This window comes from Balaenoptera acutorostrata, chromosome 16, assembly GCF_949987535.1.
Source record: "Balaenoptera acutorostrata chromosome 16, mBalAcu1.1, whole genome shotgun sequence".
NCBI classification, from domain to species: domain Eukaryota; kingdom Metazoa; phylum Chordata; class Mammalia; order Artiodactyla; family Balaenopteridae; genus Balaenoptera; species Balaenoptera acutorostrata.
Window position 1 is genome coordinate 81,009,068 of NC_080079.1, and position 25,110 is coordinate 81,034,177.

At 53.4% G+C, this 25,110-nt stretch overlaps 1 protein-coding gene across 1 annotated transcript in view; it reads left to right on the forward strand.

Moving 5' to 3' along the window:
* Window positions 1-216: 216 nt before the first annotated feature.
* RET (ret proto-oncogene) overlaps window positions 217-25,110 on the forward strand; it is a 59,686-nt gene continuing 34,792 nt past the window's right edge. Inside the window, exon 1 of the mRNA XM_057531536.1 lies at window positions 217-472. Within this exon, the coding sequence (XP_057387519.1) occupies window positions 406-472 (67 nt within the window). The 5' untranslated portion in view covers window positions 217-405. The remainder of the gene's footprint in view (window positions 473-25,110) is intronic.

Consider the following 25,110-nt stretch of genomic DNA (forward strand, 5'->3'; position numbering starts at 1 on the left):
CCGCACCTCGCCCCTAATCGCGCCCCGCCCGGCCCGCACCCCGCGTCCGGCACTGGTCTCCTAACCCGCGCCCCGCGGGGACCACACCAGGCATCGCCCGGTCGGGTACCCAGTGCCCCGCCCTTACTCCCGCACCCCGCCCGCACCCGGGCCCCGCCCGCCCCGCCCCCTCACCGCCCCGCCCCGCCCCGCCCCGCCCCGCCTCAGTCCCGCGACCCGAGCCCGGCGCGCAGCTGCGGAGAGTATCCTGGAGCCCGCGCCTCGACGCTTTGCGCCCGCAGTGTTCGTCGCGTCCGCCGCGTCCCGGCCGGGCATGGGACAGCCCGGCTGAGCGCCGCACCCCGCCGCCGAGACCCCCAGCCCAAGCCACCGTCCCTCTCGCCGCGGCCCCAGCGTGCACCGGCGATGGCGAAGGCGACGGCCGGCACCGTGGGGCTGCGGTTTCTGCTGCTGCTGCCGCTTCTCGGAGAAGGTGAGTCCTGCCGGGGACCGGTGCCCGCAGCGGCCGAGGCGAAGTTGGCACCGCGCGCCGAGCGGCTGAGTGGACGCGTTCGGAAACGCCTTTCTGTTTGCGGCGGGCAGCGGGCTGCGCAGTTGCCGGCCGCCCGGGCTCGGCTGCGAGCGGGGTGGTGTGGTGGGCAGGGCGCCTCGGGCCCCGCGCGCTGGGCGGGTCTCGGGCTGGAGCCGGACTCGGGTCGGAGCGGCACGCGGGCCGGGCGGCCGGGGTCGGTGCCCAGGGCCATTGTCGCAGCCGCGCTCCCCAGCCTGGTGGCGCCTCGCGCCACAGCAGCGTCTTCGAGCGAACCGAACGGAGCTTGTAGCCGTTTCGGTGCAGGTGGGGGAGGACGGGTGAGGTAGCCCTAGAAAGCCTGCGACTTGGGCGGGGAGGAGTTGTGTTTCTGTAAAAGATTGCGCCGTCCTGGTTTCCTTGTCGCTCTACACGTCGGTGCATTCTTCCTGCAGCTCTGATACCCTGGCTAGCCGCGGGATGCGGAGGGCATCTGCTATTTTGAAAAATGGTTGCTTTTCCCTTGTGCGTTTTTGCCGCTCTAGTCCTTAAGAAAACCCAAAAGGCTGTGGTTTCTAGGGAGGCTGCCCTCGAGGGCCCGCTCGGACTGGCCCAGCGCAGCCGGCTGAGGGCCCGCCGTGGCTCCAGTCCCACGCGCGGCTTCCGAGTACCGCGCTGATGCCAGGCGGGGACACCTGAAGGTGCGGCCTTTGGGACCATTTGACGGCTCTGGGCCGACCTGTACCAAGCGCTTTTGACCGTCCTGGAGTGGAGTAGGGCCGTGTGCCGCCAACATCGGTGCTGGGAGGATTAGATATGGCCTTGCAAAGGCTGGCCACTGCCTCCACCCCCAAAACCCTGACGGGATGAGTGAACCCCAAGGCTGTCGAATCTTTGCCCGCCCCCCTGCCCACACACCACGAATTTTAGTTTCCCTCGAACTGTCCTTGACTTCCTCTTCTTCAGTACTCACTATGCACCAAGTTTCCCTGAGAGAGGAGCTCCGGCCACCCTCCCTCACTGCTTACAAAGAGCTTTCTCTCCCTGTGGCCTTTGGGAACAGAAGAGGTGGTGGTCCCCTGTGTCTGGCCCTGGGTCCTGCACAGACTCTGGGTTCACAGGCCTGCCCAAGGCTTCATTTGTGTGACTGGATCTTGAGCTCAAGAGGCAGATACTGAAGCTAGAATGGGCCCCCAGCCCATCATAGGGAAGCCAGGGGAGAAACCCTTTCTTTGACCTGGGGAAGAATGGGGGAAAGCATTGGGAGTCTGGGGGTCCCGGTGCTGTGAGGGGAAAACAGGCAGGAGGAGGCCGAAGGCAGGGCAGAAGTAAACACAAACAAGGTGTTCAGGAGACCTCTTGTAACTCTGGGTTGCAACTTTGTAGTTGTGGGCGGGTGATCAGGTGTGAGCCGGAAGCCAGGGCACGCTGGGCAGCCTCAGAAGCTTGTGGAGGATTTCCCGTGCCTGTCCCACGCTTAGCCAGGGGGCCCAACTGAGGCCTTGAGGGGGCTGGAGTTGGGGGTAGGGGTGCGAGGGCGGCCTGTGACACTTGGTGGGAATGCAGGTGGCTTCTCCACAGCCTGGACGCACGGAGTTGGGTGGTCAGAGAAAGGCCCTCCAATCCAGGGAAAGCAAGTCCCCTGCCTCACCCACCCTCCCCATGGGATGAGCAAGGAACCACGATTGGTGGCACTGGGAGTTGAGAGGTGGCCCCGCGATACCCAAGAGGAGACAGCGGGGCCTGTGGAGAGGCCTGCGGGCACCCTCTACCCGGAGTAGCAGAGCCGGAGCTGTTGAGCCTGGCTCTCAGCGAGCTGCTCCAGACCACCACCAGTGAGCTGGGCCGCTGCTCCCACCCAGACTCCACCAGGCTGGGAGCAGCTCGGCCCCGGGGCGCCCTCTCGTGGACGCAGCCCTCCTGTGGCCAGGCCTGTTGCCTGGGGGATGGGCCGGGTCTCTAGAGGAGGAAAGCCTTCCCGTGCTGGCCCAGACACCTCCCCGAGACGGGAAGCTCTCTTCTGTGCTGGGGAACTGACGAGAGGGGGGTAGGGAGGCAACCAGATGAAGAGGCAGTGGCCGGGGAAGGAACAGCACCGCCCCAGGGCTGGCAGGGGTGGGCTCGAGGGCCTAGGGATGCTCAGAGCAAGGTCCTGGGGCATAAACAGACCCTCGCGGTGTGCCCCCCTCCACATGTACACACTCTCATTGTGTGTGAATGCACACACCTTCAGAAAAAGGAGCCAACACAGACACAGACTCCCAGAGCAAGGCAGGACTCCTCACCCACAGGCTGGTATCCGTGTGAGTGCACGAACGGGCACACACACACGCGCACACCCTTGAATCCACGCTCACACACTCACAGTCACTCTTGGTCATCACTAAGACACACTGCTGCCCTTTCTCAAGGATATGTGATCATGAGGCCTGTGGACACACACACACTCACGCAGCGTGGCTTGGCCCTTCACACTCCACCCTCCCCCAGGGAACCCAGCCCCTCTCCCTGCCACTCACACACTCTGGGACCCCCACATGTGTACACAGGGACACCTGCCTCTCCCCCCTCATACTCAGGAGCACAGCCCATCAACCCTGGGTATCCTGGAACCAGAGCTAAAGAACTTCCATCTAAAAGTTGTTCTTAGAAGAGTTTCTGGCCTTTTGCTGCTCCAGCGCAGGTACAGGCATCCCTGTGGCATGGATGAAGAAACTGAGCCCCAGCTTCTGGGGATCCCCCTGAATGTCTCAGGCTGACCCCTCACCCATCTGCATCTCCCTGACCTCCTGCTGCTCCTCACCAGGCCTCACATCTCTCATCTTTATGGCCTAGCTTCTTGGGTCCCATTTTGCTCAGCACCTCTAGCCACAAGGAAAGACCTGCGCTCTCTGTGTGCACAGACTCTGGGCCTTTCACTCCCGGGTACTGAAGAAAGGAAAGCTGGCCATGACCTAGCAGCCCCCTCTCCAGGCTGCTGGGCCCACCCCTCTGCTGTTGGACCTGGGTTTGCCACTTTTGCTTGGACCAGCAGGTGCCAGAGCAGCCCCTCAGCCAGGAAGGCTGCTCTGCTGACTTTCTCTCTCTTTCAGCCCCTTCCCTCTTTGGCCAGAGATGAATGGTGTCCGGCTTCACCAGGCTTGCCTAGGCCCAGCCTTCTTTCTCCTCCGCCCCAGCCCACTAAGCCCCTCTGGCCTCTGGGAGCTGCCTGTGTCCCACACTGGCTGTCCTGGGCCCTAGCAGAGTCCAACCTACTCAGGGACCAAGGGGCTGGGTCAGCTGGTGGGCTCCTAAGGGTGGGGTCTGTGAGCAGAAAGCAAATGGGGAAGTTTATTGAGACTACTGCAAAATTGCCTTTATTCTGCAGAATTGCTTTAGGGATGGCTAAGTAAATCACTGTTTCCTTGGTGGTGTGAAGAAAATGGGATGCATTCACCTAATGGGGAGCTAATGGCCTTTCAGCCAGGAGAGGAGAAAACTAATTTAAAATTATGGTATCTCTTAAACTGGAGCATGGGGTGCCAAGGGGAAGGGAGGGCCAGGAAGCTGCTGCCTCCCCTGAGGCCATCCCGCCTCTGTGACCTGAGAGAGGACTCCTCCATCCCCTGATCTTCACTGGATAAGGCTGATGCCAGCAGTAGCCACCCCCAGGGGGCTCATGGCCTGCCGGTCCTGTGCTGAGCACTGCCTGTCTGCTAGCTCACTGTATCCTCCCGAAACCCTGAGGGATGTAGCCTTGTTTTCCCATTTCACAGGTAAGGAAACTGAGGCTCCCACAGCCTGTGAACTTGAATCCATGGAGAGGACTTTGTGTCTCCCTGCTCTGGTCCTCTGGCTTTCAGCAAGCCCCTTCTCTGGGCCAGTGGTGGTAGGGACCAGGAGTGGGGCTGAGGAGGGGTCCCGGGAGAGGAAGGTGGCCCTGAGCCCACTCACCCACTGGTGACCCTCCTGCTCGGGGCTCCAGGGGCCCTAGGGACAGCCTGGCCCGGGTCTGGGAGGAAAGTGTGCCACTGTGCTTCAACACCTGAATCAGGAGCCCCTCGGGGTCTGGCTGATGCTCAGGTGGGACCGCTGCTTGAGCTGATGTCTGGGAGTCCTGCAGGTCCGGGAGCTGCCACCAGCTGGGGTCTGGTCGTAGCCAGCCCCAGGGGAGGGGCGTGTGTCCTCTGGAGTGGCAGGAAGAGAGGCCTCTGTGCTGGTGGTGTAGGCTGGGTGTGTGGCCCCTGCACCCACCCTCTGCCTGGGGACCCAGAACCTGACAGGAGCTACTGTGCTGAGGAGGGGCTGGACTTCAAGGCACATGGGTACAACTGTGTCTCCTTGTCCAAGATAGGGCCCTCCTACCCGGGGCTCCAGGACAGACTGGGAGAAGAAAGTGCCCAACTGGGAAAAAGGCAGAGCTGGAGAAGTGCCCCCGCAAACAGTAGTGATGCCTTCCGTCCTACAGAAGTGGATACATTTCGGCTGTGGAACCCCTCCCCCTTCTCGTGGGTGTGGGAGAGGACGCTTCCTTGTGTGGGCGCAGCGTTCAGGCTCAAACCCCCGCGTCCTCTCCTCCTCCTTGTTTCTTCTTCCTTCTCCTCATTTCTTCTTCTTCCTTCTCATTTCTGCAATTGTTTTTCTGAGTGACTCAACAGTAACAATAACAGTAATAGTGATGGGCCCACAAACACTCCCCGAGGGACCACCTGCTGCCTGGGGAGCTTCTCTGGGGCTAGGGATGCACTCCGGGAGACGACGGAAGGTCCCTTTGACCTCAGAGCTGTCTGCCTGTAGGGAGAGATGGGCAGTAAAGGAAGCCCTAAGCAGCCACTTACCTCAAATGTGTGTGTGTGATTTCAGACGGAGGTACACGGCAGGAGGCCTGCTGAGGGATAGGGTGGGAGGGGATGGTGGGCAGCCAGGCAGGGAAGTGGCCCTCCTGGCCCTGGGCCACAGGGGTGTGATGGCAGCGGGGGTCACCTTTTGCCCTCCCCCCCCCATTTGCCTCCCGTGGGTCTTCAAGGGCCCATCTTCCGTGCTTTCTGGGTGGGGGTCCTTAGCCCCTGGAAGGCTGGGGCATTGGTATGGCTCAGAGAGACCAGGCCCAGGATGTCCCTCTGAGGGCCGTGACCTGGGTGGCCTGGGGAGGGCGCTCCTGGGGGGCTTGAAGGGGTGAGAAGGCTCAGGCCTCCAGAACCCACAGGGCTCTCCTCTCCCTGCCTCAGAGCAGCAGAGAGTGGCGGCGTGTTTAGGGGTTCAGGGGAGGCTGTAACTCCTGAGACGGGGCTCCATCGCACCTCAGAGGACCTTAGAGGATGAGGCCCTCCTCGGGCTGCTGCTCCAGGACACCTGGGAGCCCCTATGCACGGGACCCTCATCCTGCCCTCCTCCCCCCACCTGGTCCTCCCACAGTCCACCTTCCCTGAGCTCTGAGGCCAGGTGACGCCTGGGCTTCCATCGAGCTCTGGCCTCACAGCTATGTAATTGTGGGAGCCCCTGGGACCCGCTTCTGTCCCTGAGGCTGGAGGATGTAAAGCCAGTGGCCCTCTGAGCTGTCCACTGGGCGAGGTGGGGGGCGGTGAGAGCAGCAGCGAGGTGCCACTGTTCCCTTAGCTCCTCCCCCACTGGAGCTGACACCCCCAAGAAGGCATGGTTGTGGGCGCATTGACGCCAATGGGACCTTGGGGGAGGCAGTTCAGGCGCCGCCTGGGCCCTCAAGGAGAGCAGGTGGCCGGCCCCGAGCAAACACCTCTGTTTGCTTTCGCCTTGTGAGTGGCTCCACAGAGTGTAGCAGCCAGGGCACCTCTGCAGAAAGGTCACCTGTGCACCTGCACAGGTGTGTGCCCACCTGGTGGTCCAGCTGGTGCAGGCTCTCCATGACATCAGCGATGCCTGGTGGGCTCTGGCAGGCAGGGACCAGCTCTGGGACCTGCTCAGGGGAGATGCCCGTGCCCCTGCAGACCCAGGTCCTGGGGGCCCCAGCCCCCCTCCCAGATTCGGGTACCGGCGGTCGCACCTTATCGCAGTCTTAAGCCTTCGCTCTTCTGACATGGGCTGCTGCTGTCTGGGTTCCGCAGGGCCCTGGGCTCCAGAGAAGTGCCTGAGGGGCAGGGTGGCCGGGAGAGGGAGGCAAAGGTCCGAGCTCTGCCCTGAGCGCTGGCCCTGACATGCTCTCTGATTGGAGGAAGGGTTCTGCTGTGAAAACAATCAGAAGGCCCCTGGCAAGACAATGGACATCAAAACTGGTTGCAGCCCCCCCCTCCCATGTGGCTATGGGGTTGCCAGAAAATTCTGAGGGTTCTCACTCTTACAAAAAGGGGAAAAGGAACAATGTAAGTTCCTAAACTTTAACTAACAGCCTGGAAAATGCTTGGGAAGATGTGCACTCTGTGTGCCAGGACCTGAGAGCGGGGTGGATGGCGGGGTGGCCTGGGGGCACAGAGAGTGATGGTGGGAGTCCGAGTGGAGGGAAGGAGTTTACTCAGTTTCTTACTCAAACTTTCCTGCCTCTGAAACAGCCAAAGACACAGACACAGTGAGGTGGTGGAAGACCCAGAAGCTGGAAGCGGCTCCTGGGTGGGCTTTCTCCTTGCCTGCTCCCCCATCCTGCCCTTCCAGCATTGCCTGTGGGCCGTCCACTGCTGTCTGTTCTCTTCTTTCTGGGAAGGAGAAAGGGTGGAGTTGGGAAGCAGGGCTCCGTTCCAGCCGCCACTTAGCCATGAAGTGGGTGCAGCACCCGCTGTCTCCTCGCCTGTGGAAGCAGGGTTAGCACGCACTTAGCTCTGTGGGCACTTGCTTTGCCACTGGGAGGGGTTGAGCCTTGTCAGACGGGCACCTGCAGGTGGTCTCTGTAGGAGACTCATCCAGCAGGACCACACACGTGACTCCACAGAGCCTTGTAAAGTCTCCACTGTGGACCCTCTCGAATCTTTGCTTCTGCAGCCTCCCACCCACCTGTATCTGTGAGCAGGAGAGACTGTGTACTTGGGGGTGACAGAAACCCCCAGTCTCAGTGTCTCAACACAGTCCGTTTGTCTCCTGTTCATGGTGTCCCACCACCCTGCCCCTGTCAGCCACTCCACACCGGGCCGTGTGCACGGGGAGGGGCACAGAGCTCTGAGGAGCCAGGCCTGGAGGGGCCTGGGGCACTTTGCCCATGTCCACGGGCTGGTCTGTCACAGGGTCCTTCTCTCTGCAAGGGAGGCTGGCGCCCAGAGGAGAGAGAGCATGGTGGGTGAGTGGGGTGCACGCTGGGGCACCTGCATACGCTCCTGTGGTCCCCTGTGGACATGTGCCCCTGTGTACCGCTCTTCCAGGCCGGCCTCTCCTGGTCAGCACAGCAGGAGCCTGTGTGGGGCCTAGCAGCTGGGAGTGGGGTGGGGAGGGGGGAAGGATGCGGTGTCGAACAATTACAATTCACGTAACATAAAATTAACTGTCCTAAAGTGAATAATTCGGTGGCATTTAGTACATTCACAGTGCTGCATAGGCATCACCCCTGTGTAGTTCCAGAACATTTTCATCGCCCCCAAAAGGAAACCCCATACCCATTAGGCAGTGATGCCTAGTCCCCCCACCCCAGCCCCTGGCGACTGCCACCCTGCGACTGTCTCTGTGGACTTGTCCATTTTGGATATTTAGTGTAAATTGACCTTTGTGTTAGACTCCTTTTACTTAGTTTGACGTTTTCAAGGTGCATCCACATTGTAGTATGTATCAGTACTTCATGCCCTTTAAGGCTGAGCAATATCCCATTGCGCGCATATATCGCATTTATTTATTCATTCATCTCTTGGTTGACGTTTGGGTTGTTTACACCTTTTGGCTCTTGTGAATAATGCTGCTGTGAGCATTTATATGCAAATATCTGTTTGAGTCCCTGTTTTCAGTTCTCTTAGGTGTATACTTTGGAGTAGAATTGCTGAGTCATATGGTAATTCCAAGTCCCATTTTTTGAGGAACTGGCAAACTGTTTTCCACAACAACTGAATCATTTTAGGATCCCACCAGCAGTATGTGAGGGTTCCAATTTCACCACATCCTCACCAATCCTCGTTACTTTCTATTTATATTTTTAAATTGTATCCATCCTACTGGGTACAAAGTGGTATCTCATGTGGTTTTGATTTGCATTTCCTTAATTACTGGTGATGTTGAGCATCTTTTGTGTGCTTCTTGGCCGTTTGTATCTTCTTTGGAGAAGTATCTATTCAGGTCCTTTGCCCATGTTTTAATTGGGTGGGTGTATCTTTTTGTTGTTGAGTTTGCTCTATCAAAGTTCCATCAAGTGTTGCAGAGCAGTTTTTGTCCAGAGACATTTCAGTGTCTGAGCCTGAGGTCCCTTTCGAAGAGGACATGGGTTCCTCCAGTGTCCTTCTGTGGGGGCTGAGCCACCATGACCCCACTGGGACCCTGAGGACATTGTCAGAAGACCCAGACCCTGAAGCCACATTGAGCTCAAATGTCCCAGAAGCAATGGTGTCACATCTTGTATGTGAGGTGCCAATGCCCAAAGACCATCCTGTGAAGGACCCAGGGGATGGGAGGAAGGGAGGGGTTCTGGGAACCAGTGACCCACCCAGCCCACCTGACAAGGTGGGACTCAGCAGCAGGGGAACCCAGGGCTGCCCTGTCTCGCTAAACTCTCAGTCCAGACTCTAAAAATAACCAGGCGGATCTGGTGTAAGTTGATTACTGTAATTGCAACTGTGTGATGTCATGCTGCCAGTCCCTTGAGGCCGTTTTCCCGGGACAGCAGAACGTCCCAAGGCAGTGCAGTCCGCCCGCCACCCAGAAGCTTGCACCCAGAAGCTGCATGAGTGCTGGGGCCCAGCACAGGGTGGGAAGACCTTGACCGGGCTTAGCAGGAAGCCTTTGTGGGCCCAGGCAGGTCTGATTCGAGGGTCAGGGAGGGAGAAAGGAGAACTGGCTCTGGCTTCCACCAGCAGGTGCTCTGTCCCAGCAGTGCTTCCAGGGAGGGGTTCCTGTCCCAGTTCACAGCTGGGAACAGACCCAGAGAGGCTGAATGCCGAGCTGGCCATACAGCAAGGCAGTGAAGGAGCACGGCTCTGGCCTGCCTCTGCCCTTGTCTCTCTGCTTCCGCAAGTCATACTGAAATCTCTCCTTTGTATCTAGACTCACTTCTCAAGGTGGTACTAGGACCTGACAGGGGCAGAGTGAAGGACCCTCAAGGCTCTCTTCTGTGTCCAGTGGGCAAGGGCACGTCAGGCCCCCAGCATCCATGGGCGCCCGCGCACACAGCAGCCGTGACTGTGTCTGTGCCTGTCAGGCGGGCGCTGGCTGAGCAAACTCCCACCTGGTCATGCCTTCCTGGGCCTTCGCCCTATTTCACTGAGACGTGAAAGAGCAAATTTACATGAGGGGCTTTTAGGGACTCCTGCCTTTTCGAGGAGGCTGAAGGCGGCTGTGGATGGTTATTTATGGTTGCATTTTCCGCCTGGTTAGCAAGCAGGTGGGTGGGTGGCCCGGAGTCCCAGGTCATGGTGCCCTGGCTTTTCCGCACACGTGTGCACGGCCGTCACTGAGCAGAGGAGCCTGGTGGCCACGTACACTGGCCTGGGTGGGACCCTCGGCTTAAGTCCTGACGCACTCTCTGTGTGGCCTTGGGCAAGGTAGCCTTTCTCTGCCTTGGTTTCCCCTTCTGTAAGACAGGAAACAAAGCTGTCATTGTTACCTCTGGCTGTCGTCGTTACCTCTGGCAGATGTCGTGTTGATTAAGTGGGACAACGTGCGTGAAGCACTTAGAACAGGGCCTCTCGGGAAGAATGTAGAAATCTCGCCGGTTAATGTTGAATAAGGGCGAGAAGGGTGCTGGGGGAGGGGCAGAGATGGGCAGGACCACCTCTGTTTGAGGAGCTCTAGATAGGTGGGGTGACAGGTTTAAGTCTGAGTCGCAGTGCCCTGCTGGGTGTGAGGGGGGACAGTTGCCCAAGCAGTGGCACCAGGGTCCAAGCCGGGGATGTCCTGACCCGTCACCCCTAAGCCAGGGCTGGCACACCCGCCCTTGACTGGGGCTGCAGGGCACAAGAGCCCTGGAGCCGAGAGAGCCTGGTGACCCGCACACAATCATCAGCAGGCCACTTGGGTGGCCAGTCTTTTTCCAGCCAGGCCTTGCCCTGGGTAAGAAATTAATTGTAACCTAATTGGCAGTTTCCTTTGCACAGAAGCCGGAAGGAACTGCCAGTGAGGCTGGTGATTAACTCAGCATCAGCTGGGAAATCACATTTGGGCAGGAGTGTCCGTCATCTGAGCGAGGCCTCTGCATCTGGCCTGGGCGGGTGGGGAAGCGTGGGTGGTGGCCCCGGGTGCGTGCTGGGTGCAGCCTGGGCCCCAGGCCTCTGGGAGCGGAAGGCTGGGGCTTGTGTGCCGGGGATGAGTCTGGGCTGCTGCCTCCCGGGCTGCCGGGCTGCAGACCTCGGCTGCACGGCTCACTCCCCCGAACTTCAGCCTCGCCCTGACTCCTTCCCCACTCAGCAGAGGGCTGGGCGCATGGCGTGGTGGGGTGTCAGGAGACCCGGGCCTGCTTGCGGTTCCACTCTGAGGGCAAGAGGTGAATTGCGTTTCCCAGCGTTGGATGGGGAGAGCGAGGTCTACAGCGAGAGCTCAGGCAAGGTGTGCAAGGCAGAGCTTTTCGCACGTGTGGAGGAGGGTGCCTGTGCGTGCAGGGCTGGTGGTGCGTCTGAGGCACCGGCTGGCCCTCAGGTCTCTCCTCCTCCGTCCAGCTGCTCTTACAGGCCACCGGCCACCCTGTCCAGCCAGGGCCCAGGAAGATGGGCGTCTGGGGAGACACTGCACCCCCGCATGGGGTCCCCTGCCCTCCCCACCACGGACCACACAGAGAGGGCTCAGGCTGGAGGGATGATGGTGGGAAGGGCCCGGAGAGCTGTGCTGTGTGCGAAGCCGCAAACCAGCCAGGCAGGCAGGAGCGGGGGCTCTGTACGAGGCAGAGCTCGCAGGAGCATGGAGAGCCCCGGGCACCCAGTGTGTGCCAGGATGGCTGCTTGCTCCTCCCTGTGTGTGGGCCCAAGCAGCTGGCCCTTACTGGGTGCCCAGGCCAGACCAGGAAGGCCACTCAGACTTGTGGCCACCCTGGCACACGCTGCCCACTGAGGGCTGCTGGCAGCATTTTGGGGGAGAAGAAATTTACGACTGGAATCAAGGCTGCACTAGTGGTGACTGGTGTCGTCGCTGGGCATCAGGGCAGAAGATAGCCCTGGCATTTATTGAGCGCCCAGTGTATGCACTAAGCTGGCCATCTGTTGGGTACGCCTGCAGAGGCCAGAGTTTTCTCGATGATTTTGTAGACAAAGGCTTCAATTCGCAGCATCAGGACTGGGACAAGCTGTCAGATTCCCTCTGCAGGAGGCATTGGCTTGTGACTGAGTACAGCTGAGCTGAGCCAGGGACCCATGGACAGAGGCAGCTGGCTCTCAAAGTGAGCTGCCTGGGCTTCCCTGGTGGCGCAGCGGTTGAGCATCCACCTGCCATTGCAGGGGACACGGGTTCGAGCCCTGGTCCGGGAGGATCCCACATGCCGCGGAGCAACTAAGCCCGCTAGGCCACAGCTACTGAGCCTGTGCTCTAGAGCCTGCGAGCCACAGCTACTGAAGCCCGCACGCCTGGAGCCCATGCTCCGCAATAAGAGAGGCCACTGCAATGAGAAGCCCGCGCACCGCAACAAAGAGTAGCCCCCGCTCGCCGCAACTAGAGAAAGCCCGTGAGCAGCAACAAAGACCCAGTGTAACCAATAATTAATTAATTAATTAATTTAAAAAAAAAAAAAAAAAGGTGAGCTGCCTGTGGACTGTCAAATTACTAGAGCCCACCCAGACCTTCCCTTCACACCTCCTCTGTGCCAGGCATCAGGCAAGGTTGTGGGGATGCAGCGGTGAGCAAGACAGGCCCAGTGCTGGCCCTGTGGGTCTTTACAGTCTCTGCTTCTTTTAGCATCAGGTCGGTGCTCTGGGAGTTAAGGGGGGAAAGGCCAGCATGGCTGGGGGAGTGGGGGGAGAGGGCTGAGCTGGACAGGGGCTCGCCCAGGAGAGAAGACGGGGTGGGGGACCACATACGCAGGGGTCGTGGGCGAGGCTGGGAAGAGTTAGCACGAGGCCCAGAGCCAGGGTACCACAGTGGGACCTGCGGGCCAAGGCTGTGGGCATCGGGCCGGGCACAGGAAGCCCAGCGAAGGGCTCGGAAAGACACCTGGGAACAGGCGTGTGTGTCAGCTGCCCGGGGCAGGCGGGAGCCCGAGAGCCCTCTGAACCCCGGGTGCAGAGAAGGCAGGAGGGAACTGAGTTGTTGGGCAGGGCGCACTGAGTGGTCACACAGGACTCCTGGGGTTGGCACCTTGGCACGTGTGGGGAGGAGGTGTGGCCACACAGGCAGAGGGAAGGGCTCTGAGCCAAACTCAGCTGGCCTGGGACTCCACCTTCTCTGTGGGGGGGACTCTGGAGCCTGGGCCAGGGCCACGTCATGACTACTGACTGTGGGTTCAGGCCCTGTGACCTCTGTGGGCCCCTTTCCCCATGAAAAAGTAGGATTATATTTCATGACTATTAATATAAAGACAAGTATAATCCAGGCTGCTTTATTATTACACAGTCCTTATTATTACATTTTTTTCTTCCTTCTGACTTTAACATAAACTAAAACATTTGTGTGGGCCCCTGGGCACTGTGCCCACTGTGTGCGCTGAGGCAGTTAGAGTGGGGGGGCGCATGCCCCAGCATCTGCAGTGTCGGTGCCTATTGGAAATGGAGGACCCCTGGGACTCTGGCACTAAGGGTGGGCCCACATGGCCAGGCTTGTGTGTGCCCTCTCCCAGTGGATGGTGAGCCCCTCAGCCGTTCCGGTCTCTCCTGTACCTGGGTGCTGTGGTCCTGTGAGCCAAGGCAGGAGTCGCAGCAGAAACCTGCGGTGCACAGGCATTTACCTGGCCGGTGGCAGGCGGCCAGGGCAGCGTGGGTGGGCTGCCAGAATGGAGCCAAGAACTGACTGGTTCTGTTCTTACTCGGTTCTAAAGGAAGAGTTGTGGGCACATCTTTAAAACATACATGACAGCAAAGCACAGGCAACAAAAGGAAAAATAGATAAATTGTATTGCATCAAAATTTAAAACATCAAAGGACACAGTCAACGAAGTGAAAAGGCGCAACCTGTGAAATGGGAGAAAATGTTTGCAAATCATCTGTCTGATAAAAGGTTACTATCCAGAACATATAAAGAACTACAACTCAACAACATCAACAAAACCCAATTTAAAAATGGGCAAAATGGGACTTCCCTGGCAGTCCAGTGGTTAAGACTTCACCTTCCAATGCAGGGGGTGCAGGTTCCACCCCTGATTGGGGAGCTAAGATCCCACATGCCTCGCGGCCAAAAAACCAAAACACAAAACAGAAGCAATATTGTAACAAATTCAATAAAGACTTTAAAAAAAAATGGGTAAAGCACTTGAACAGACATTTCTCCAGAGAAGAAGTAGCCAGTAAGCACATGAAAAGATGCTCAACATTACTGATCATTAGGGAAATGCAAATCAAAACCACAGTGTGATATAACCACACACTCATTAGGTTGGCTACTGTCAAAAAAAATGGCAATGAAATTGAGTTATTTGTAGTGAGGTGGATGGACCTAGAGTCTGTCATACAGAGTGAAGTAAGCCAGAAAGAGAAAAACAAATACCGTATGCTAACACATATATATGGAATCTAAAGAAAAAAATAAAAATGTTATGAAGAACCTAGGGGCAGGACAGGAATAAAGACACAGACGTAGAGAATGGACTTGAGGACATGGGGAGGGGGAAGGGTAAGCTGGGACGAAGTGAGAGAGTGACATGGACTTATATATACTACCAGAAGTAAAACAGATAGCTAGTGGGAAGCAGCCACATAGCACAGGGAGATCAGCTCGGTGCTTTGTGACCGCGTAGAGGGATGGGATAGGGAGGGTGGGAGGGAGGCACAAGAGGGAAGAGATATGGGGATATATGTATATGTATAGCTAATTCACTTTGTTATAAAGCAGAAACTAATATACCATTGTAAAGCAATTATACTCCAAAAAAGATGTTTAAAAAAATGGCAAATCACAAGTGTTGGCAAGGATGTGGAGAAATTAGAACGCTTATTCACTGTTGGTGGGAATGTATAACGGTGCAGCCACTGTGAAAAACAGCGTAAAAGTTCTTCAAAAAATTAAAAATAAGATTACCATATGATCCAGCAATTCCACTTCTGAGTATACACTGAAAATCAAGGTCTCGAAGTGATATTTGTATGCCATGTACATAGCAGAATTATTTGCAATAGCTAAAAGGTGGAAGCAACCCAACTGTCTATCAGTGGATGAATGGATAAACCAAATGTGGTATATCCATACAACAGAATACTATTCAACCTTAAGAAAGGAAGGACATTATGATGCATGCTACAACATAGATAAACCTTGAGGACATTATGGTAAATGAAATTAAGCCAGTGACAAAAAGCCAAATGCTGTATGATTCCACTCATATGAGGTACCTGGAGTAGTCAGATTCAGAGACAAAATGTCACATGGTGGTTGCCAGGGGCTGGAGGAAGGTGGGGAATGGGAGTTAGTGTTTAATGGGTGTAGAGTTTCAGTTTTGCAAGACGGAAGAGTTTTGGAGATGGATGGTGGTGATGGTTGAAAAACAATGTGAATTTATTTTAATGACACTGAAATGTCTCGGATAAGCCGAGAAGGAGGAAAGCCACATGGGGGTGAGCAGACTGGCTAATCGGAGTGAAACTGGAGAGCACCAAACACAGGAGGTCCTAGAAGCAACCAGAGAGAAGAGAGAACACCAAGGAGGGACAATGAGAACAAGCACAGAGCTTTCAGAAGCAGGGCAGCGGAAACATGCCTTTGAAGGACAGAATAACAGTCCTGCAGAATTCTCTACCCAGCAAAAGTGCCTTCCAAGAATGAGGTAAAAGGGCTTCCCTGGTGGCACAGTGGTTGAGAATCTGCCTGCCAATGCAGGGGACGCAGGTTCGAGCCCTGGTCTGGGAGGATCCCACGTGCCGCGGAGCGGCTGGGCCCATGAGCCACAATTACTGAGCCTGCGCGTCTGGAGCCTGTGCTCTGCAAAAAGAGAGGCCGCGATAGTGAGAGGCCTGTGCACCGCGTTGAAGAGTGGCCCCCGCTTGCCACAACTAGAGAAAGCCCTCGCACAGAAACGAAGACCCAACACAGCCACAAATAAATAAATAAATTAATTAATTTAAAAAAAAAAGAATGAGGTAAAAGGAGATAGGCAACATTCCAGAAAAAGAATTCAGAATAATGATAGTGAAGATGATTCAGGACCTCAGAAAAAGAATGGAGGCAAAGATCAAGAAGATGCAAGAAATGTTTAACAAAGACCTAGAAGAATTAAAGAACAAACACCTAGAAGAATTAAAGAACAAACAAACAGAGATGAACAACACAATAACTGAAATGAAAACTACACTAGAAGGAATCAATAGCAGAATAACTGAGGCAGAAGAACGGATAAGTGACCTGGAAGACAGAATGGTGGAATTCACTGCTGCAGAACAAAATAAAGAAAAAAGAATGAAAAGAAATGAAGACAGCCTAAGAGACCTCTGGGACAATGTTAAACGCAACAACATTCACATTATAGGGGTCCCAGAAGGAGACGAGAGAGAGAAAGGACCTGAGAAAATATTTGAAGAGATTATAGTCGAAAACTTCCCTAACATGGGAAAGGAAATAGACACCCAAGTCCAGGAAGCACAGAGAGTCCCAGGCAGGATAAACCTAAGGAGAAACACGCCGAGACACATAGTAATCAAATTGACAAAAATTAAAGACAAAGAAAAATTATTGAAAGCAACAAGGGAAAAATGACAAATAACACACAAGGGAACTCACATAAGGTTAACAGCTGATTTCTCAGCAGAAACTCTACAAGCCAGAAGGGAGTGGCAAGATATATTTAAAGTGATGAAAGGGAAGAACCTACAACCAAGATCACTCTACCCAGCAAGGATCTCATTCAGATTCAACAGAGAAATCAAAAGCTTTACAGACAAGCAAAAGCTAAGAGAATTCAGCACCACCAAACCAGCTCTACAAACAAATGCTAAAGGAACTTCTCTAAGTGGGAAACACAAGAGAAGAAAAAGACTTACAAAAACAAACCCATAACAATTAAGAAAATGGTAGTAGTAAGATACATATTGATAATTACCTTAAACGTGAATGGATTAAATGCTCCAACCAAAAGACACAGGCTCGCTGAATTAATACAAAAACAAGACCCATATATATGCTGTCTACAAGAGACCCACTTGAGACCTAGGGACACATACAGACTGAAAGTGAGGGGATGGAAAAAGATATTCCATGCAAATGGAAATCAAAAATAAGCTGCAGTAGCAATACTCATATCAGATAAAATAGACTTTAAAATAAAGACTGTTACAAGAGACAAGGAAGGACACTACATAATGATCAAGGGATCAATCCAAGAAGAAGATATAACAATTATAAATTTATATGCACCCAACATAGGAGCACCTCAATACATAAGGCAACTGCTAACAGCTCTAAAAGAGGAAATTGACAGTAACACAGTAATAGTGGGGGACTTTAACACCTCACTTACACCAGTGGACAGATCATCCAAACAGAAAATTAATAAGGAAACACAAGCTTTAAATGACACAATAGACCAGATGGATTTAATTGATATTTATAGGACATTCCATCCAAAAACATCAGATTACACTTTCTTCTCAAGTGCGCACGGAACATTCTCCAGGACAGATCACATCATGGGTCACAAATCAAGCCTTAGTAAATTTAAGAAAATTGAAATGATATCAAGCATCTTTTCTGACCACAACACTATGAGATTAGAAATCAGTTACAGGGAAAAAAACGTAAAAAACACAAACACATGGAGGCTAAACAATACGTTACTAAATAACCAAGAGATCATGGAAGAAATCAAAGAGGAAATCAAAAATACCTAGAGACAAATGACAACGAAAACACAATGACCCAAAACCTATGGGATGCAGCAAAAGCAGTTCTAAGAGGGAATTTTATAGCAATACAAGACTACCTCAAGAAACAAGAAAAGTCTCAGTCTAACCTTACACCTGAAGGAACTAGAGAAAGAAGAACAAACAAAACCCAAAGTTAGTAGAAGGAAAGAAATCATAAAGATCAGAGCAGAAATAAATGAAACAGAAACAAATAAAACAATAGCAAAGATCAATAAAACTAAAAGCTGGTTCTTTGAGAAGTTAAACAAAATTGATAAACCATTAGCCAGACTCATCAAGAAAAAAAGGGAGAGGACTCAAATCAATAAAATTAGAAATGAAAAAGGATAAGTTACAACAAACACTGCAGAAATACAAAGCATCCTAAGAGACTACTGCAAGCAACTGTATGCCAATAAAATGGACAACCTGGAAGAAATGGACAAATTATTAGAAAGGTATAACCTTCCAAGGCTGAACCAGGAAGAAATAGAAAATATGGACAGACCAATCAAAAGCAATGAAATTGAAACTGTGATTAAAAATCTTCCAACAAACAAAAGTCCAGGACCAGATGGCTTCACAGGTGAATTCTATCAAACATTTAGAGAAGAGCTAACACCCATCCTTCTCAAACTCTTCCAAAAAATTGCAGAGTAAGGAACACTCCCAAACTCATTCTATGAGGCCACCATCACCCTGATATCAAAACCAGACAAAGATACTACAAAAAAAAGAAAATTACAGACCAATATCACTGATGAATATAGATGCAAAAATCCTCAACAAAATACTAGCAAACAGAATCCAACAACACTAAAAGGATCATACACCACGATCAAGTGGGATTTATCCCAGGGATGCAAGGATTCTTCAATACACACAAATCAATCAATGTGATACACCATATTAACAAATTGAGGAATAAAAACCATATGATCATCTCAATAGATGCAGAAAAAGCTTTTGACAAAATTCAACACCGATTTATGATAAAAACTCTCCAGAAAGTGGTCATAGAGGGAACCTACCTCAACATAATAAAGGCCATATATAACAAACGCACAGCAAACATCATTCTCAATGGTGAAAAACTGAAAGCATTTCCTCTAAGATCAGGAACAAGACAAGGATGTCCACTCTCGCCACTATTATTCAACATAGTTTTGGAAGTCCTAGCCACGGCAATCAGAGAAGAAAAAGAAATACAAATTGGAAAAGAAGAAGTAAAACTGTCACTGTTTGCAGATGACATGATACTATACATAGAGAATCCTAAAGATGCCACCAGAAAACTACTAGAGCTGATCAATGAATTTGGTAAAGTTGCAGGATACAAAATTAATGCACAGAAATCTCTTGCATTCCTATACACTAATGATGAAAAATCTGAAAGAGAAATTAAGGAAACACTCCCATTTACCACTGCAACAAAAAGAATAAAATACCTAGGAATAAACCTACCTAGGAAGACAAAAGACCTGTATGCAGAAAAGTATAAGACACTGATGAGAGAAATTAAAGATAATACAAACAGATGGAGAGATATATACCATGTTCTTGGATTGGAAGAACCAATATTATGAAAATGACTATACTACCCAGAGCAATCTACGGAGCCAATGCAATCCCTATCAAATTACGAATGGCTTTTTTTTTTTTTTACAGAACTGGAACAAAAAAATCTTAAAATTTTTATGGAAACACAAAAAACCCTGAATAGCCAAAGCAGTCTTGAGGGAAAAAAACAGAGCTGGAGGAATCAGACTCCCTGACTTCAGACTATACTACAAAGCTAATCAAGACAATATGGTACTGGCAGAAAAACAGAAATAATAGATCAACGGAACAGGATAGAAAGCCCAGAGATAAACCCACACACCTATGGTCAACTAATCTATGACAAAGGAGGCAAGGATATACAATGGAGAAAAGACAGTCTATTCAATAAGTGGTGCTGGGAAAACTGGACAGCTACATGTAAAAGAATGATTTTAGGATACTCCCTAACACCATACACAAAAATAATCTCAAAATGGATTAGAGACCTAAATGTAAGACCGGACGCTATAAAGCTCTTAGAGGAAAACATAGGAAGAACACTCTTTGACATAAATCACAGCAAGATCTTTTTTGATCCACCTCCTAGAATAATGGAAATAAAAACAAAAATAAACAAATGGGACCTAATGAAACTTAAAAGCTTTTGCAAAGCAAAGGAAACTACAAACAAGATGAAAAGACAACCCTCAGAATGGGAGAAAATATTTGCAAATGAATCAATGGACAAAGGATTAATCTCCAAAAAATATAAACAGCTCGTGAAGCTCAATATTAAAAAAAAAAACAAACAATCTAAAACTGGGCAGAAGACCCAAATAGACATTTCTCCAAAGGAGACATACAGATGGCCAGGAAGCACATGAAAAGCTGCTCAACATCACTAATTATTAGAGAAATGCAAATCAAAACTACAATGAGGTATCACCTCACACCAGTTAGAATGGGCATCATCAGAAAATCTACAAACAACAAATGCTGGAGAGGGTATGGAGAAAAGGGAACCCTCTTGCACTGTTGATGGGAATGTAAATTGACACAGCCACTATGGAGAACAGCATGGAGGTTCCTTAAAAAACTAAAAATAGAATTACCATATGACCCAGCAATCCCACTACTGGGCATATACCCAGAGAAAACCATAATTCAAAAAGACACATGTACCCCAATGTTCATTGCATCACTATTTACAATAGCCAGGTCATGGAAGCAACCCAAATGCCCGTTGAGAGGCGAATGCATAAAGAAGATGTGGCACATGTATACAATGGAATATTACTCAGCCATAAAAAGGAACGAAATTGGGTCATCTGTAGAGACGTGTATGCATCTAGAGACTGTCATACAGAGTGAACTAAGTCAGAAGAGAAAAACAAATATCGTATATTAACGCATATATGTGGAACCTAGAAAAATGGTACAGATGAACCAGTTTGCAGGGCAGAAATAGAGACATAGATGTAGAGAACAAACATGTGGACACCAAGGGGGGAAAGTGGCGGGGCGGGGGTGTGATGAATTGGGAGATTGAGATTGACATATATATGCTAATATATATAAAATGGATAACTAATAAGAACCTGCTATATAAAAAAATAAATAAAATTAAATTAAAAAATTCCAAAAAAAAAAAAAATAGAATGAGGTAAAAGTGTTTTAAAATGGAGGGGGATAAGAAAAACACAGACACAGATTCACGTTTGCTGTGAGTGGATGAGGTGGAAGGTGAGGGCGTGGGAGGGGCAGCAGCAATGCCAAGTGTCCAGTTAGGTCAGCCATGGGTTCATGGATGTTTGTCACAGAATATACTTTCGGCATAAATGTTCTGCAAAATATACTCTTTGTACGTATCAAATATTCAACTGGAATAAAGAGAAAACGTGAACGGGATATGGGAGGAGGGGCGTGAGGTGGACAAGGAGAGGGTGATGGTGCCTAGCACCCTTGTCTGGGCCTTGGGGCTGGAGGGACCCCCCCCCCCACGGGGACAGCAGGCCCGCAGGGGGAGGGGCCGCCCCTGGGGAGGAGTCCACGAGATCTGGTTCCTATTCCCAGTGAAGATGATGGCATTAGGAAACCGTCTGTTAAGGAGGTTCTGCTGGGCCATAATAAAACTGTCATCTGCATGATCTGGCGCTCATCAAGGGCAGGAGCGGGGCTGCCCGGTGAGTGGATTCTGCAGGAAGGGCCTGCCTTGCACACAGATTCAGGCACTGCTGTAACCCCACACGGTTCCCAGATCATACCATCTCACAATGTTTTTTCTTTCTTGAGAGCCCCGAATTCTGGCTTTCAAGGTGTAGTCCTAGGACATTTCTAGTTGTCTGGGGCCCTGGGTGTGTCCATGACCACGGTGAGTGTGACTCCCTCTGATTAGCCAAGTGCACCCGGTTAGGAAGTAACTGCCTGGATCTGGCCTGGCATGGTCAGATGGCAGCACATCCTCCACTGAGGGTGGTGAGGAGGTCGAGGGAACCTCAGGGGAGCTGTGTGTGGCCCCTGATGGCCAGGGCTGATCAGGAGAGCTGGTGAGGTGAGCCTACAGTCAGGGCTGGGCAGGCTCAGTGTGTCTCACTAAATGAACGAGAGAATGGGGAAGGGGGGGGGTGAGTGTGCAACAATGTGAGAGTGTGTAACCACGTGCATGTGAGATAAGAAGTGTATATGTAAGAGGGAGCTGTGTGTGTATCAGTCTGTGTCCAGTCAGGAGGCAGTACCCACACAGCAAAGGAACCAGGAGAGGTTAACATAAGAGTTGGTCAGCAGTGGTGAGTGTAGGAGAGCTTTGTGGGCCCCCCCTCAGGCTAAGGGCGGACACCCAGGGAAGGGGCCCCCTCCCCAGGCTGGGGTCACAGGCCACTGCACGTGGAGAAGTTGGCTAGGTTGTGCAGGCTAGCAGGAGGCGACCCTCCAGGCACAGGGGAATTGAGGCTGTCAGCGGGCGTACAGAGGCGTCTGGTCTGGGAAGCGGTGGGAAGGTGATCGCGGGGTAAGGGTGTGGGCTGCGCCGGCACCGAGGGACGGTGTGCGTCTGGCATGTGACTGAGGTGGAGCCCAGAGGATGTCCCCACACCCTGTGCCGCAGAAGCAAGGGATGACAGCCAGAAACTCTTGTCCACGTGCGGTGTCCTCCACCGCAAAGGAGGGTGCTCAGAGCATCCCGTGCACGTCTGAGAGCGTGTGCCCCTGTGACCAGTGCGGGTAAGAGTGCCTGTGTGAGTGTGCACGCACGTCTGAGCTTGTGGAGAGTTAAATGAATGAGAGTGAGGTGGGGACTTGGGCCTGGTTCTGTCTGCATCCAAATACAAGTAAATGACACATCCCAGCCAGGTATGGAACATTGGAAGCTGCTTTTCCGGGGTACAAGAAGGCTGGTGACTGCATGCACCGAATGAGAGCGTCAGTGCCCGGGTCGCTCTACTTATAAAGATGTTGAAGGAGGCCCTGCTCGGAGCAGAGCAGCACCTTACCCCCACTGAACCTCAGTTCCACGTCTTCTCCCTGCAGGGGTGGGGCCAGGTGGGAGCAGATGGGGTCTTGGACCCATGCACCTCTGCCACCTCCTGCATGCCCGGGCATGCACACACACACACACACGCACACGCCGTGAAGGTTCTTGGGGTCTCTCCAAACGCGAGCAGCGACTTGGGCCTTTGGCAGTTGTGTCATGAGCAGTGCGGGACCCGCCCCTCCTGTGTGAGCAGAAACCAGCTCCTCAGCCCTTGCTGCGGTACCGGGGCAACCTGAGGAACCAGAACCTCGAGGTGATGCGGACCATCACCTGTCCAGGCAGAAACATGAACCTGTGTGGGGGGAGAATTCTGTCACCCGGTGACATTCAGGGATGGAAGGCATGGGTGGGACAGGCTTTGCAAGTCCTACTGTGTTGACCTGCCCGAAGTTCCAGGGGAGGCTCTCACCAGAGGCAGGTCTGAGTTCACAGGCCAGGAAGACCTTCCTGGCAAAACGATGCCAGCAGGGAGGAGTGGTCAGCTGGCAGGGCCCTGGGCTTCCCAGCGGGACCAGCGTCTGCCCTGATCCTGACTTCCACCACCACTTTGTTAGCCATTGTACCAAACCCCGAGATGCAGAATCTCCAGCTGTTTGACCTTGGGAAAGCTTCTCACCTCCCAGCCTCAGTGTTCTTACCTGTGAAATGGGGCAGTGCAGGGATTTGTGCACGGTGTTAGTGAATCCGAAGTGAGAGCTTTGTACAGTATGTACCTGTGCAAAGGTGCGCCCTGTCTGCACCTGCTCCGGCTGCTCCTCCTCTGCCCAGCCTGCCCTCCTCTTGTTCACAGTTGAAGAAAGCGAGGTCCGGAGGAGGCCACCACTCTGCAGAGGCTGCACAGCCCCACGAAACTGGACACCCGCGACGGCCCATCCCAGGCTCTCCTCATTCACCCACCGGGATTGGCCGCATCATTTGTGGGGCCCAGCGTGGAATGAAGATGTGGGCCCCTTGTTCTAGAATTTTGAAGGATTTCAGGACGGTGACAGCAGAGCATTAAACCAAGCATGGGGCCCTGTGGTCTCCCCAGGCTACACCCCCTTGAGGCCAGCCCTGCACCCACGTCCTCATTCCCCACCTCGGAGCATGTGTTTTTCCATCTAAAAGTGTTTGTGACAAGGAGGAGCATTAAGGCAGCCATGCCCTGAGCAGGGACCACCTGGGAGGCATTTTAAGTGCATTTAAGTCTGTTTCTGCTCACAAGCATTGCCCAGCCCACAAATCCCTTTAGGCAGCAACCGACTGAGCCCCACACGGATCCCGTAGGGCCTGGCTCTGTGACGTGAGAGCGAGCAAGGCCCATTCTGTCCTGCACATGTGGTCTGTATGGTGGGGACTGGACCAGCTTGGAGGTAGGGGCTCCCGGGAGCTCGGGCCCCTCCTACCTCCCGGACCCCGGACCATTGAAAGTGCATGCACTCCAGGGGGGCCCCGGAGGAGGAGCCCCGTTCTGGATCTGCTCCTGCCTACCTGGCAGGTGGGGCAGGCATCTCCCCCCGCCACAGAAGACGCATCTGTAAGGTCCCCCCACTGGTGGCTCCAAGGGCAGCTGGTTCTTGCACAGCTAGCCGGGGCCGGGGACGGGGTGTTTGCGTGTGTGTGTGTGTGTCCCCAGAGGATGAGCCGGCAGAAGCTGTGCTCCTCTCCTGACGTAGGCTCAGTCGTCACACAGCACACTCTCACTGGTACGCCGGGGGCCAGAACGCAGACCTCACCTCTCCACGGAGGGGTCTGGCAGACCACGGAGAGCTGGTGGCCTAGCGGGCTGGCAGACACAGGCTGCCCTTGGCGGTGTGCTGTCTTGTGGACCAACATCCACCCTGGGCTCCCCACCGGCAGAGTTGCCTGCAGCTCTGTGAGACGGGACCCGCTGGCAGCATCCCAGATCACTAGCGGTCAGTGCGCGCCTTTCTGCCAGGGTGAGGAGGACGCTGGCGGCCCTGGCCCTGGCTGAGCCCCCTTCCCACCCAGCGTGGTGTCACGAGCCTGGGCTGCCAGCAGGCCACCACCCTGTCAACCACTGGGAATTACAGTCTCTCACCCTCTTTGTGGCCGGGAATGCGAGCTTCCCGAGAGAAGGTGAGCCCTCGGGGACCGCCTTCCACTGCAGGCTGGTGTTGCTGACTTGCGGTCACCACGCAGGGCTCAGCGGGGCAGTGGGTACGGTGGCTGCAGGGCCTGGCCCGCTGTGAAGTGGGGTTGAGCAGGCCGGAGAGGGGTGTGCTGCTGGAGAGACTGCCGTCCGAATCCCAGTTCTCTGGCTGGCTGTGTGTGTGCCCTTGAGCGTGCAGACAGCTTTTGTTCCCGCCTCAGTGTCTGTTTGCAAAGCAGTGGTCCCGTTGGCACCTCCGTCTGGGATTGCGAAGAAAATGGAGGGTCGGTATGTTGTTGGGGGGGGGGCTTGGCCTTGCACTTTGTCAGTCCAGCCAGCTGCGCTCACTGCACACCACACCGCTGCGAGGCGGCGGGGAGCTGTGGTGGGCCAGGTTCTCTGGAGA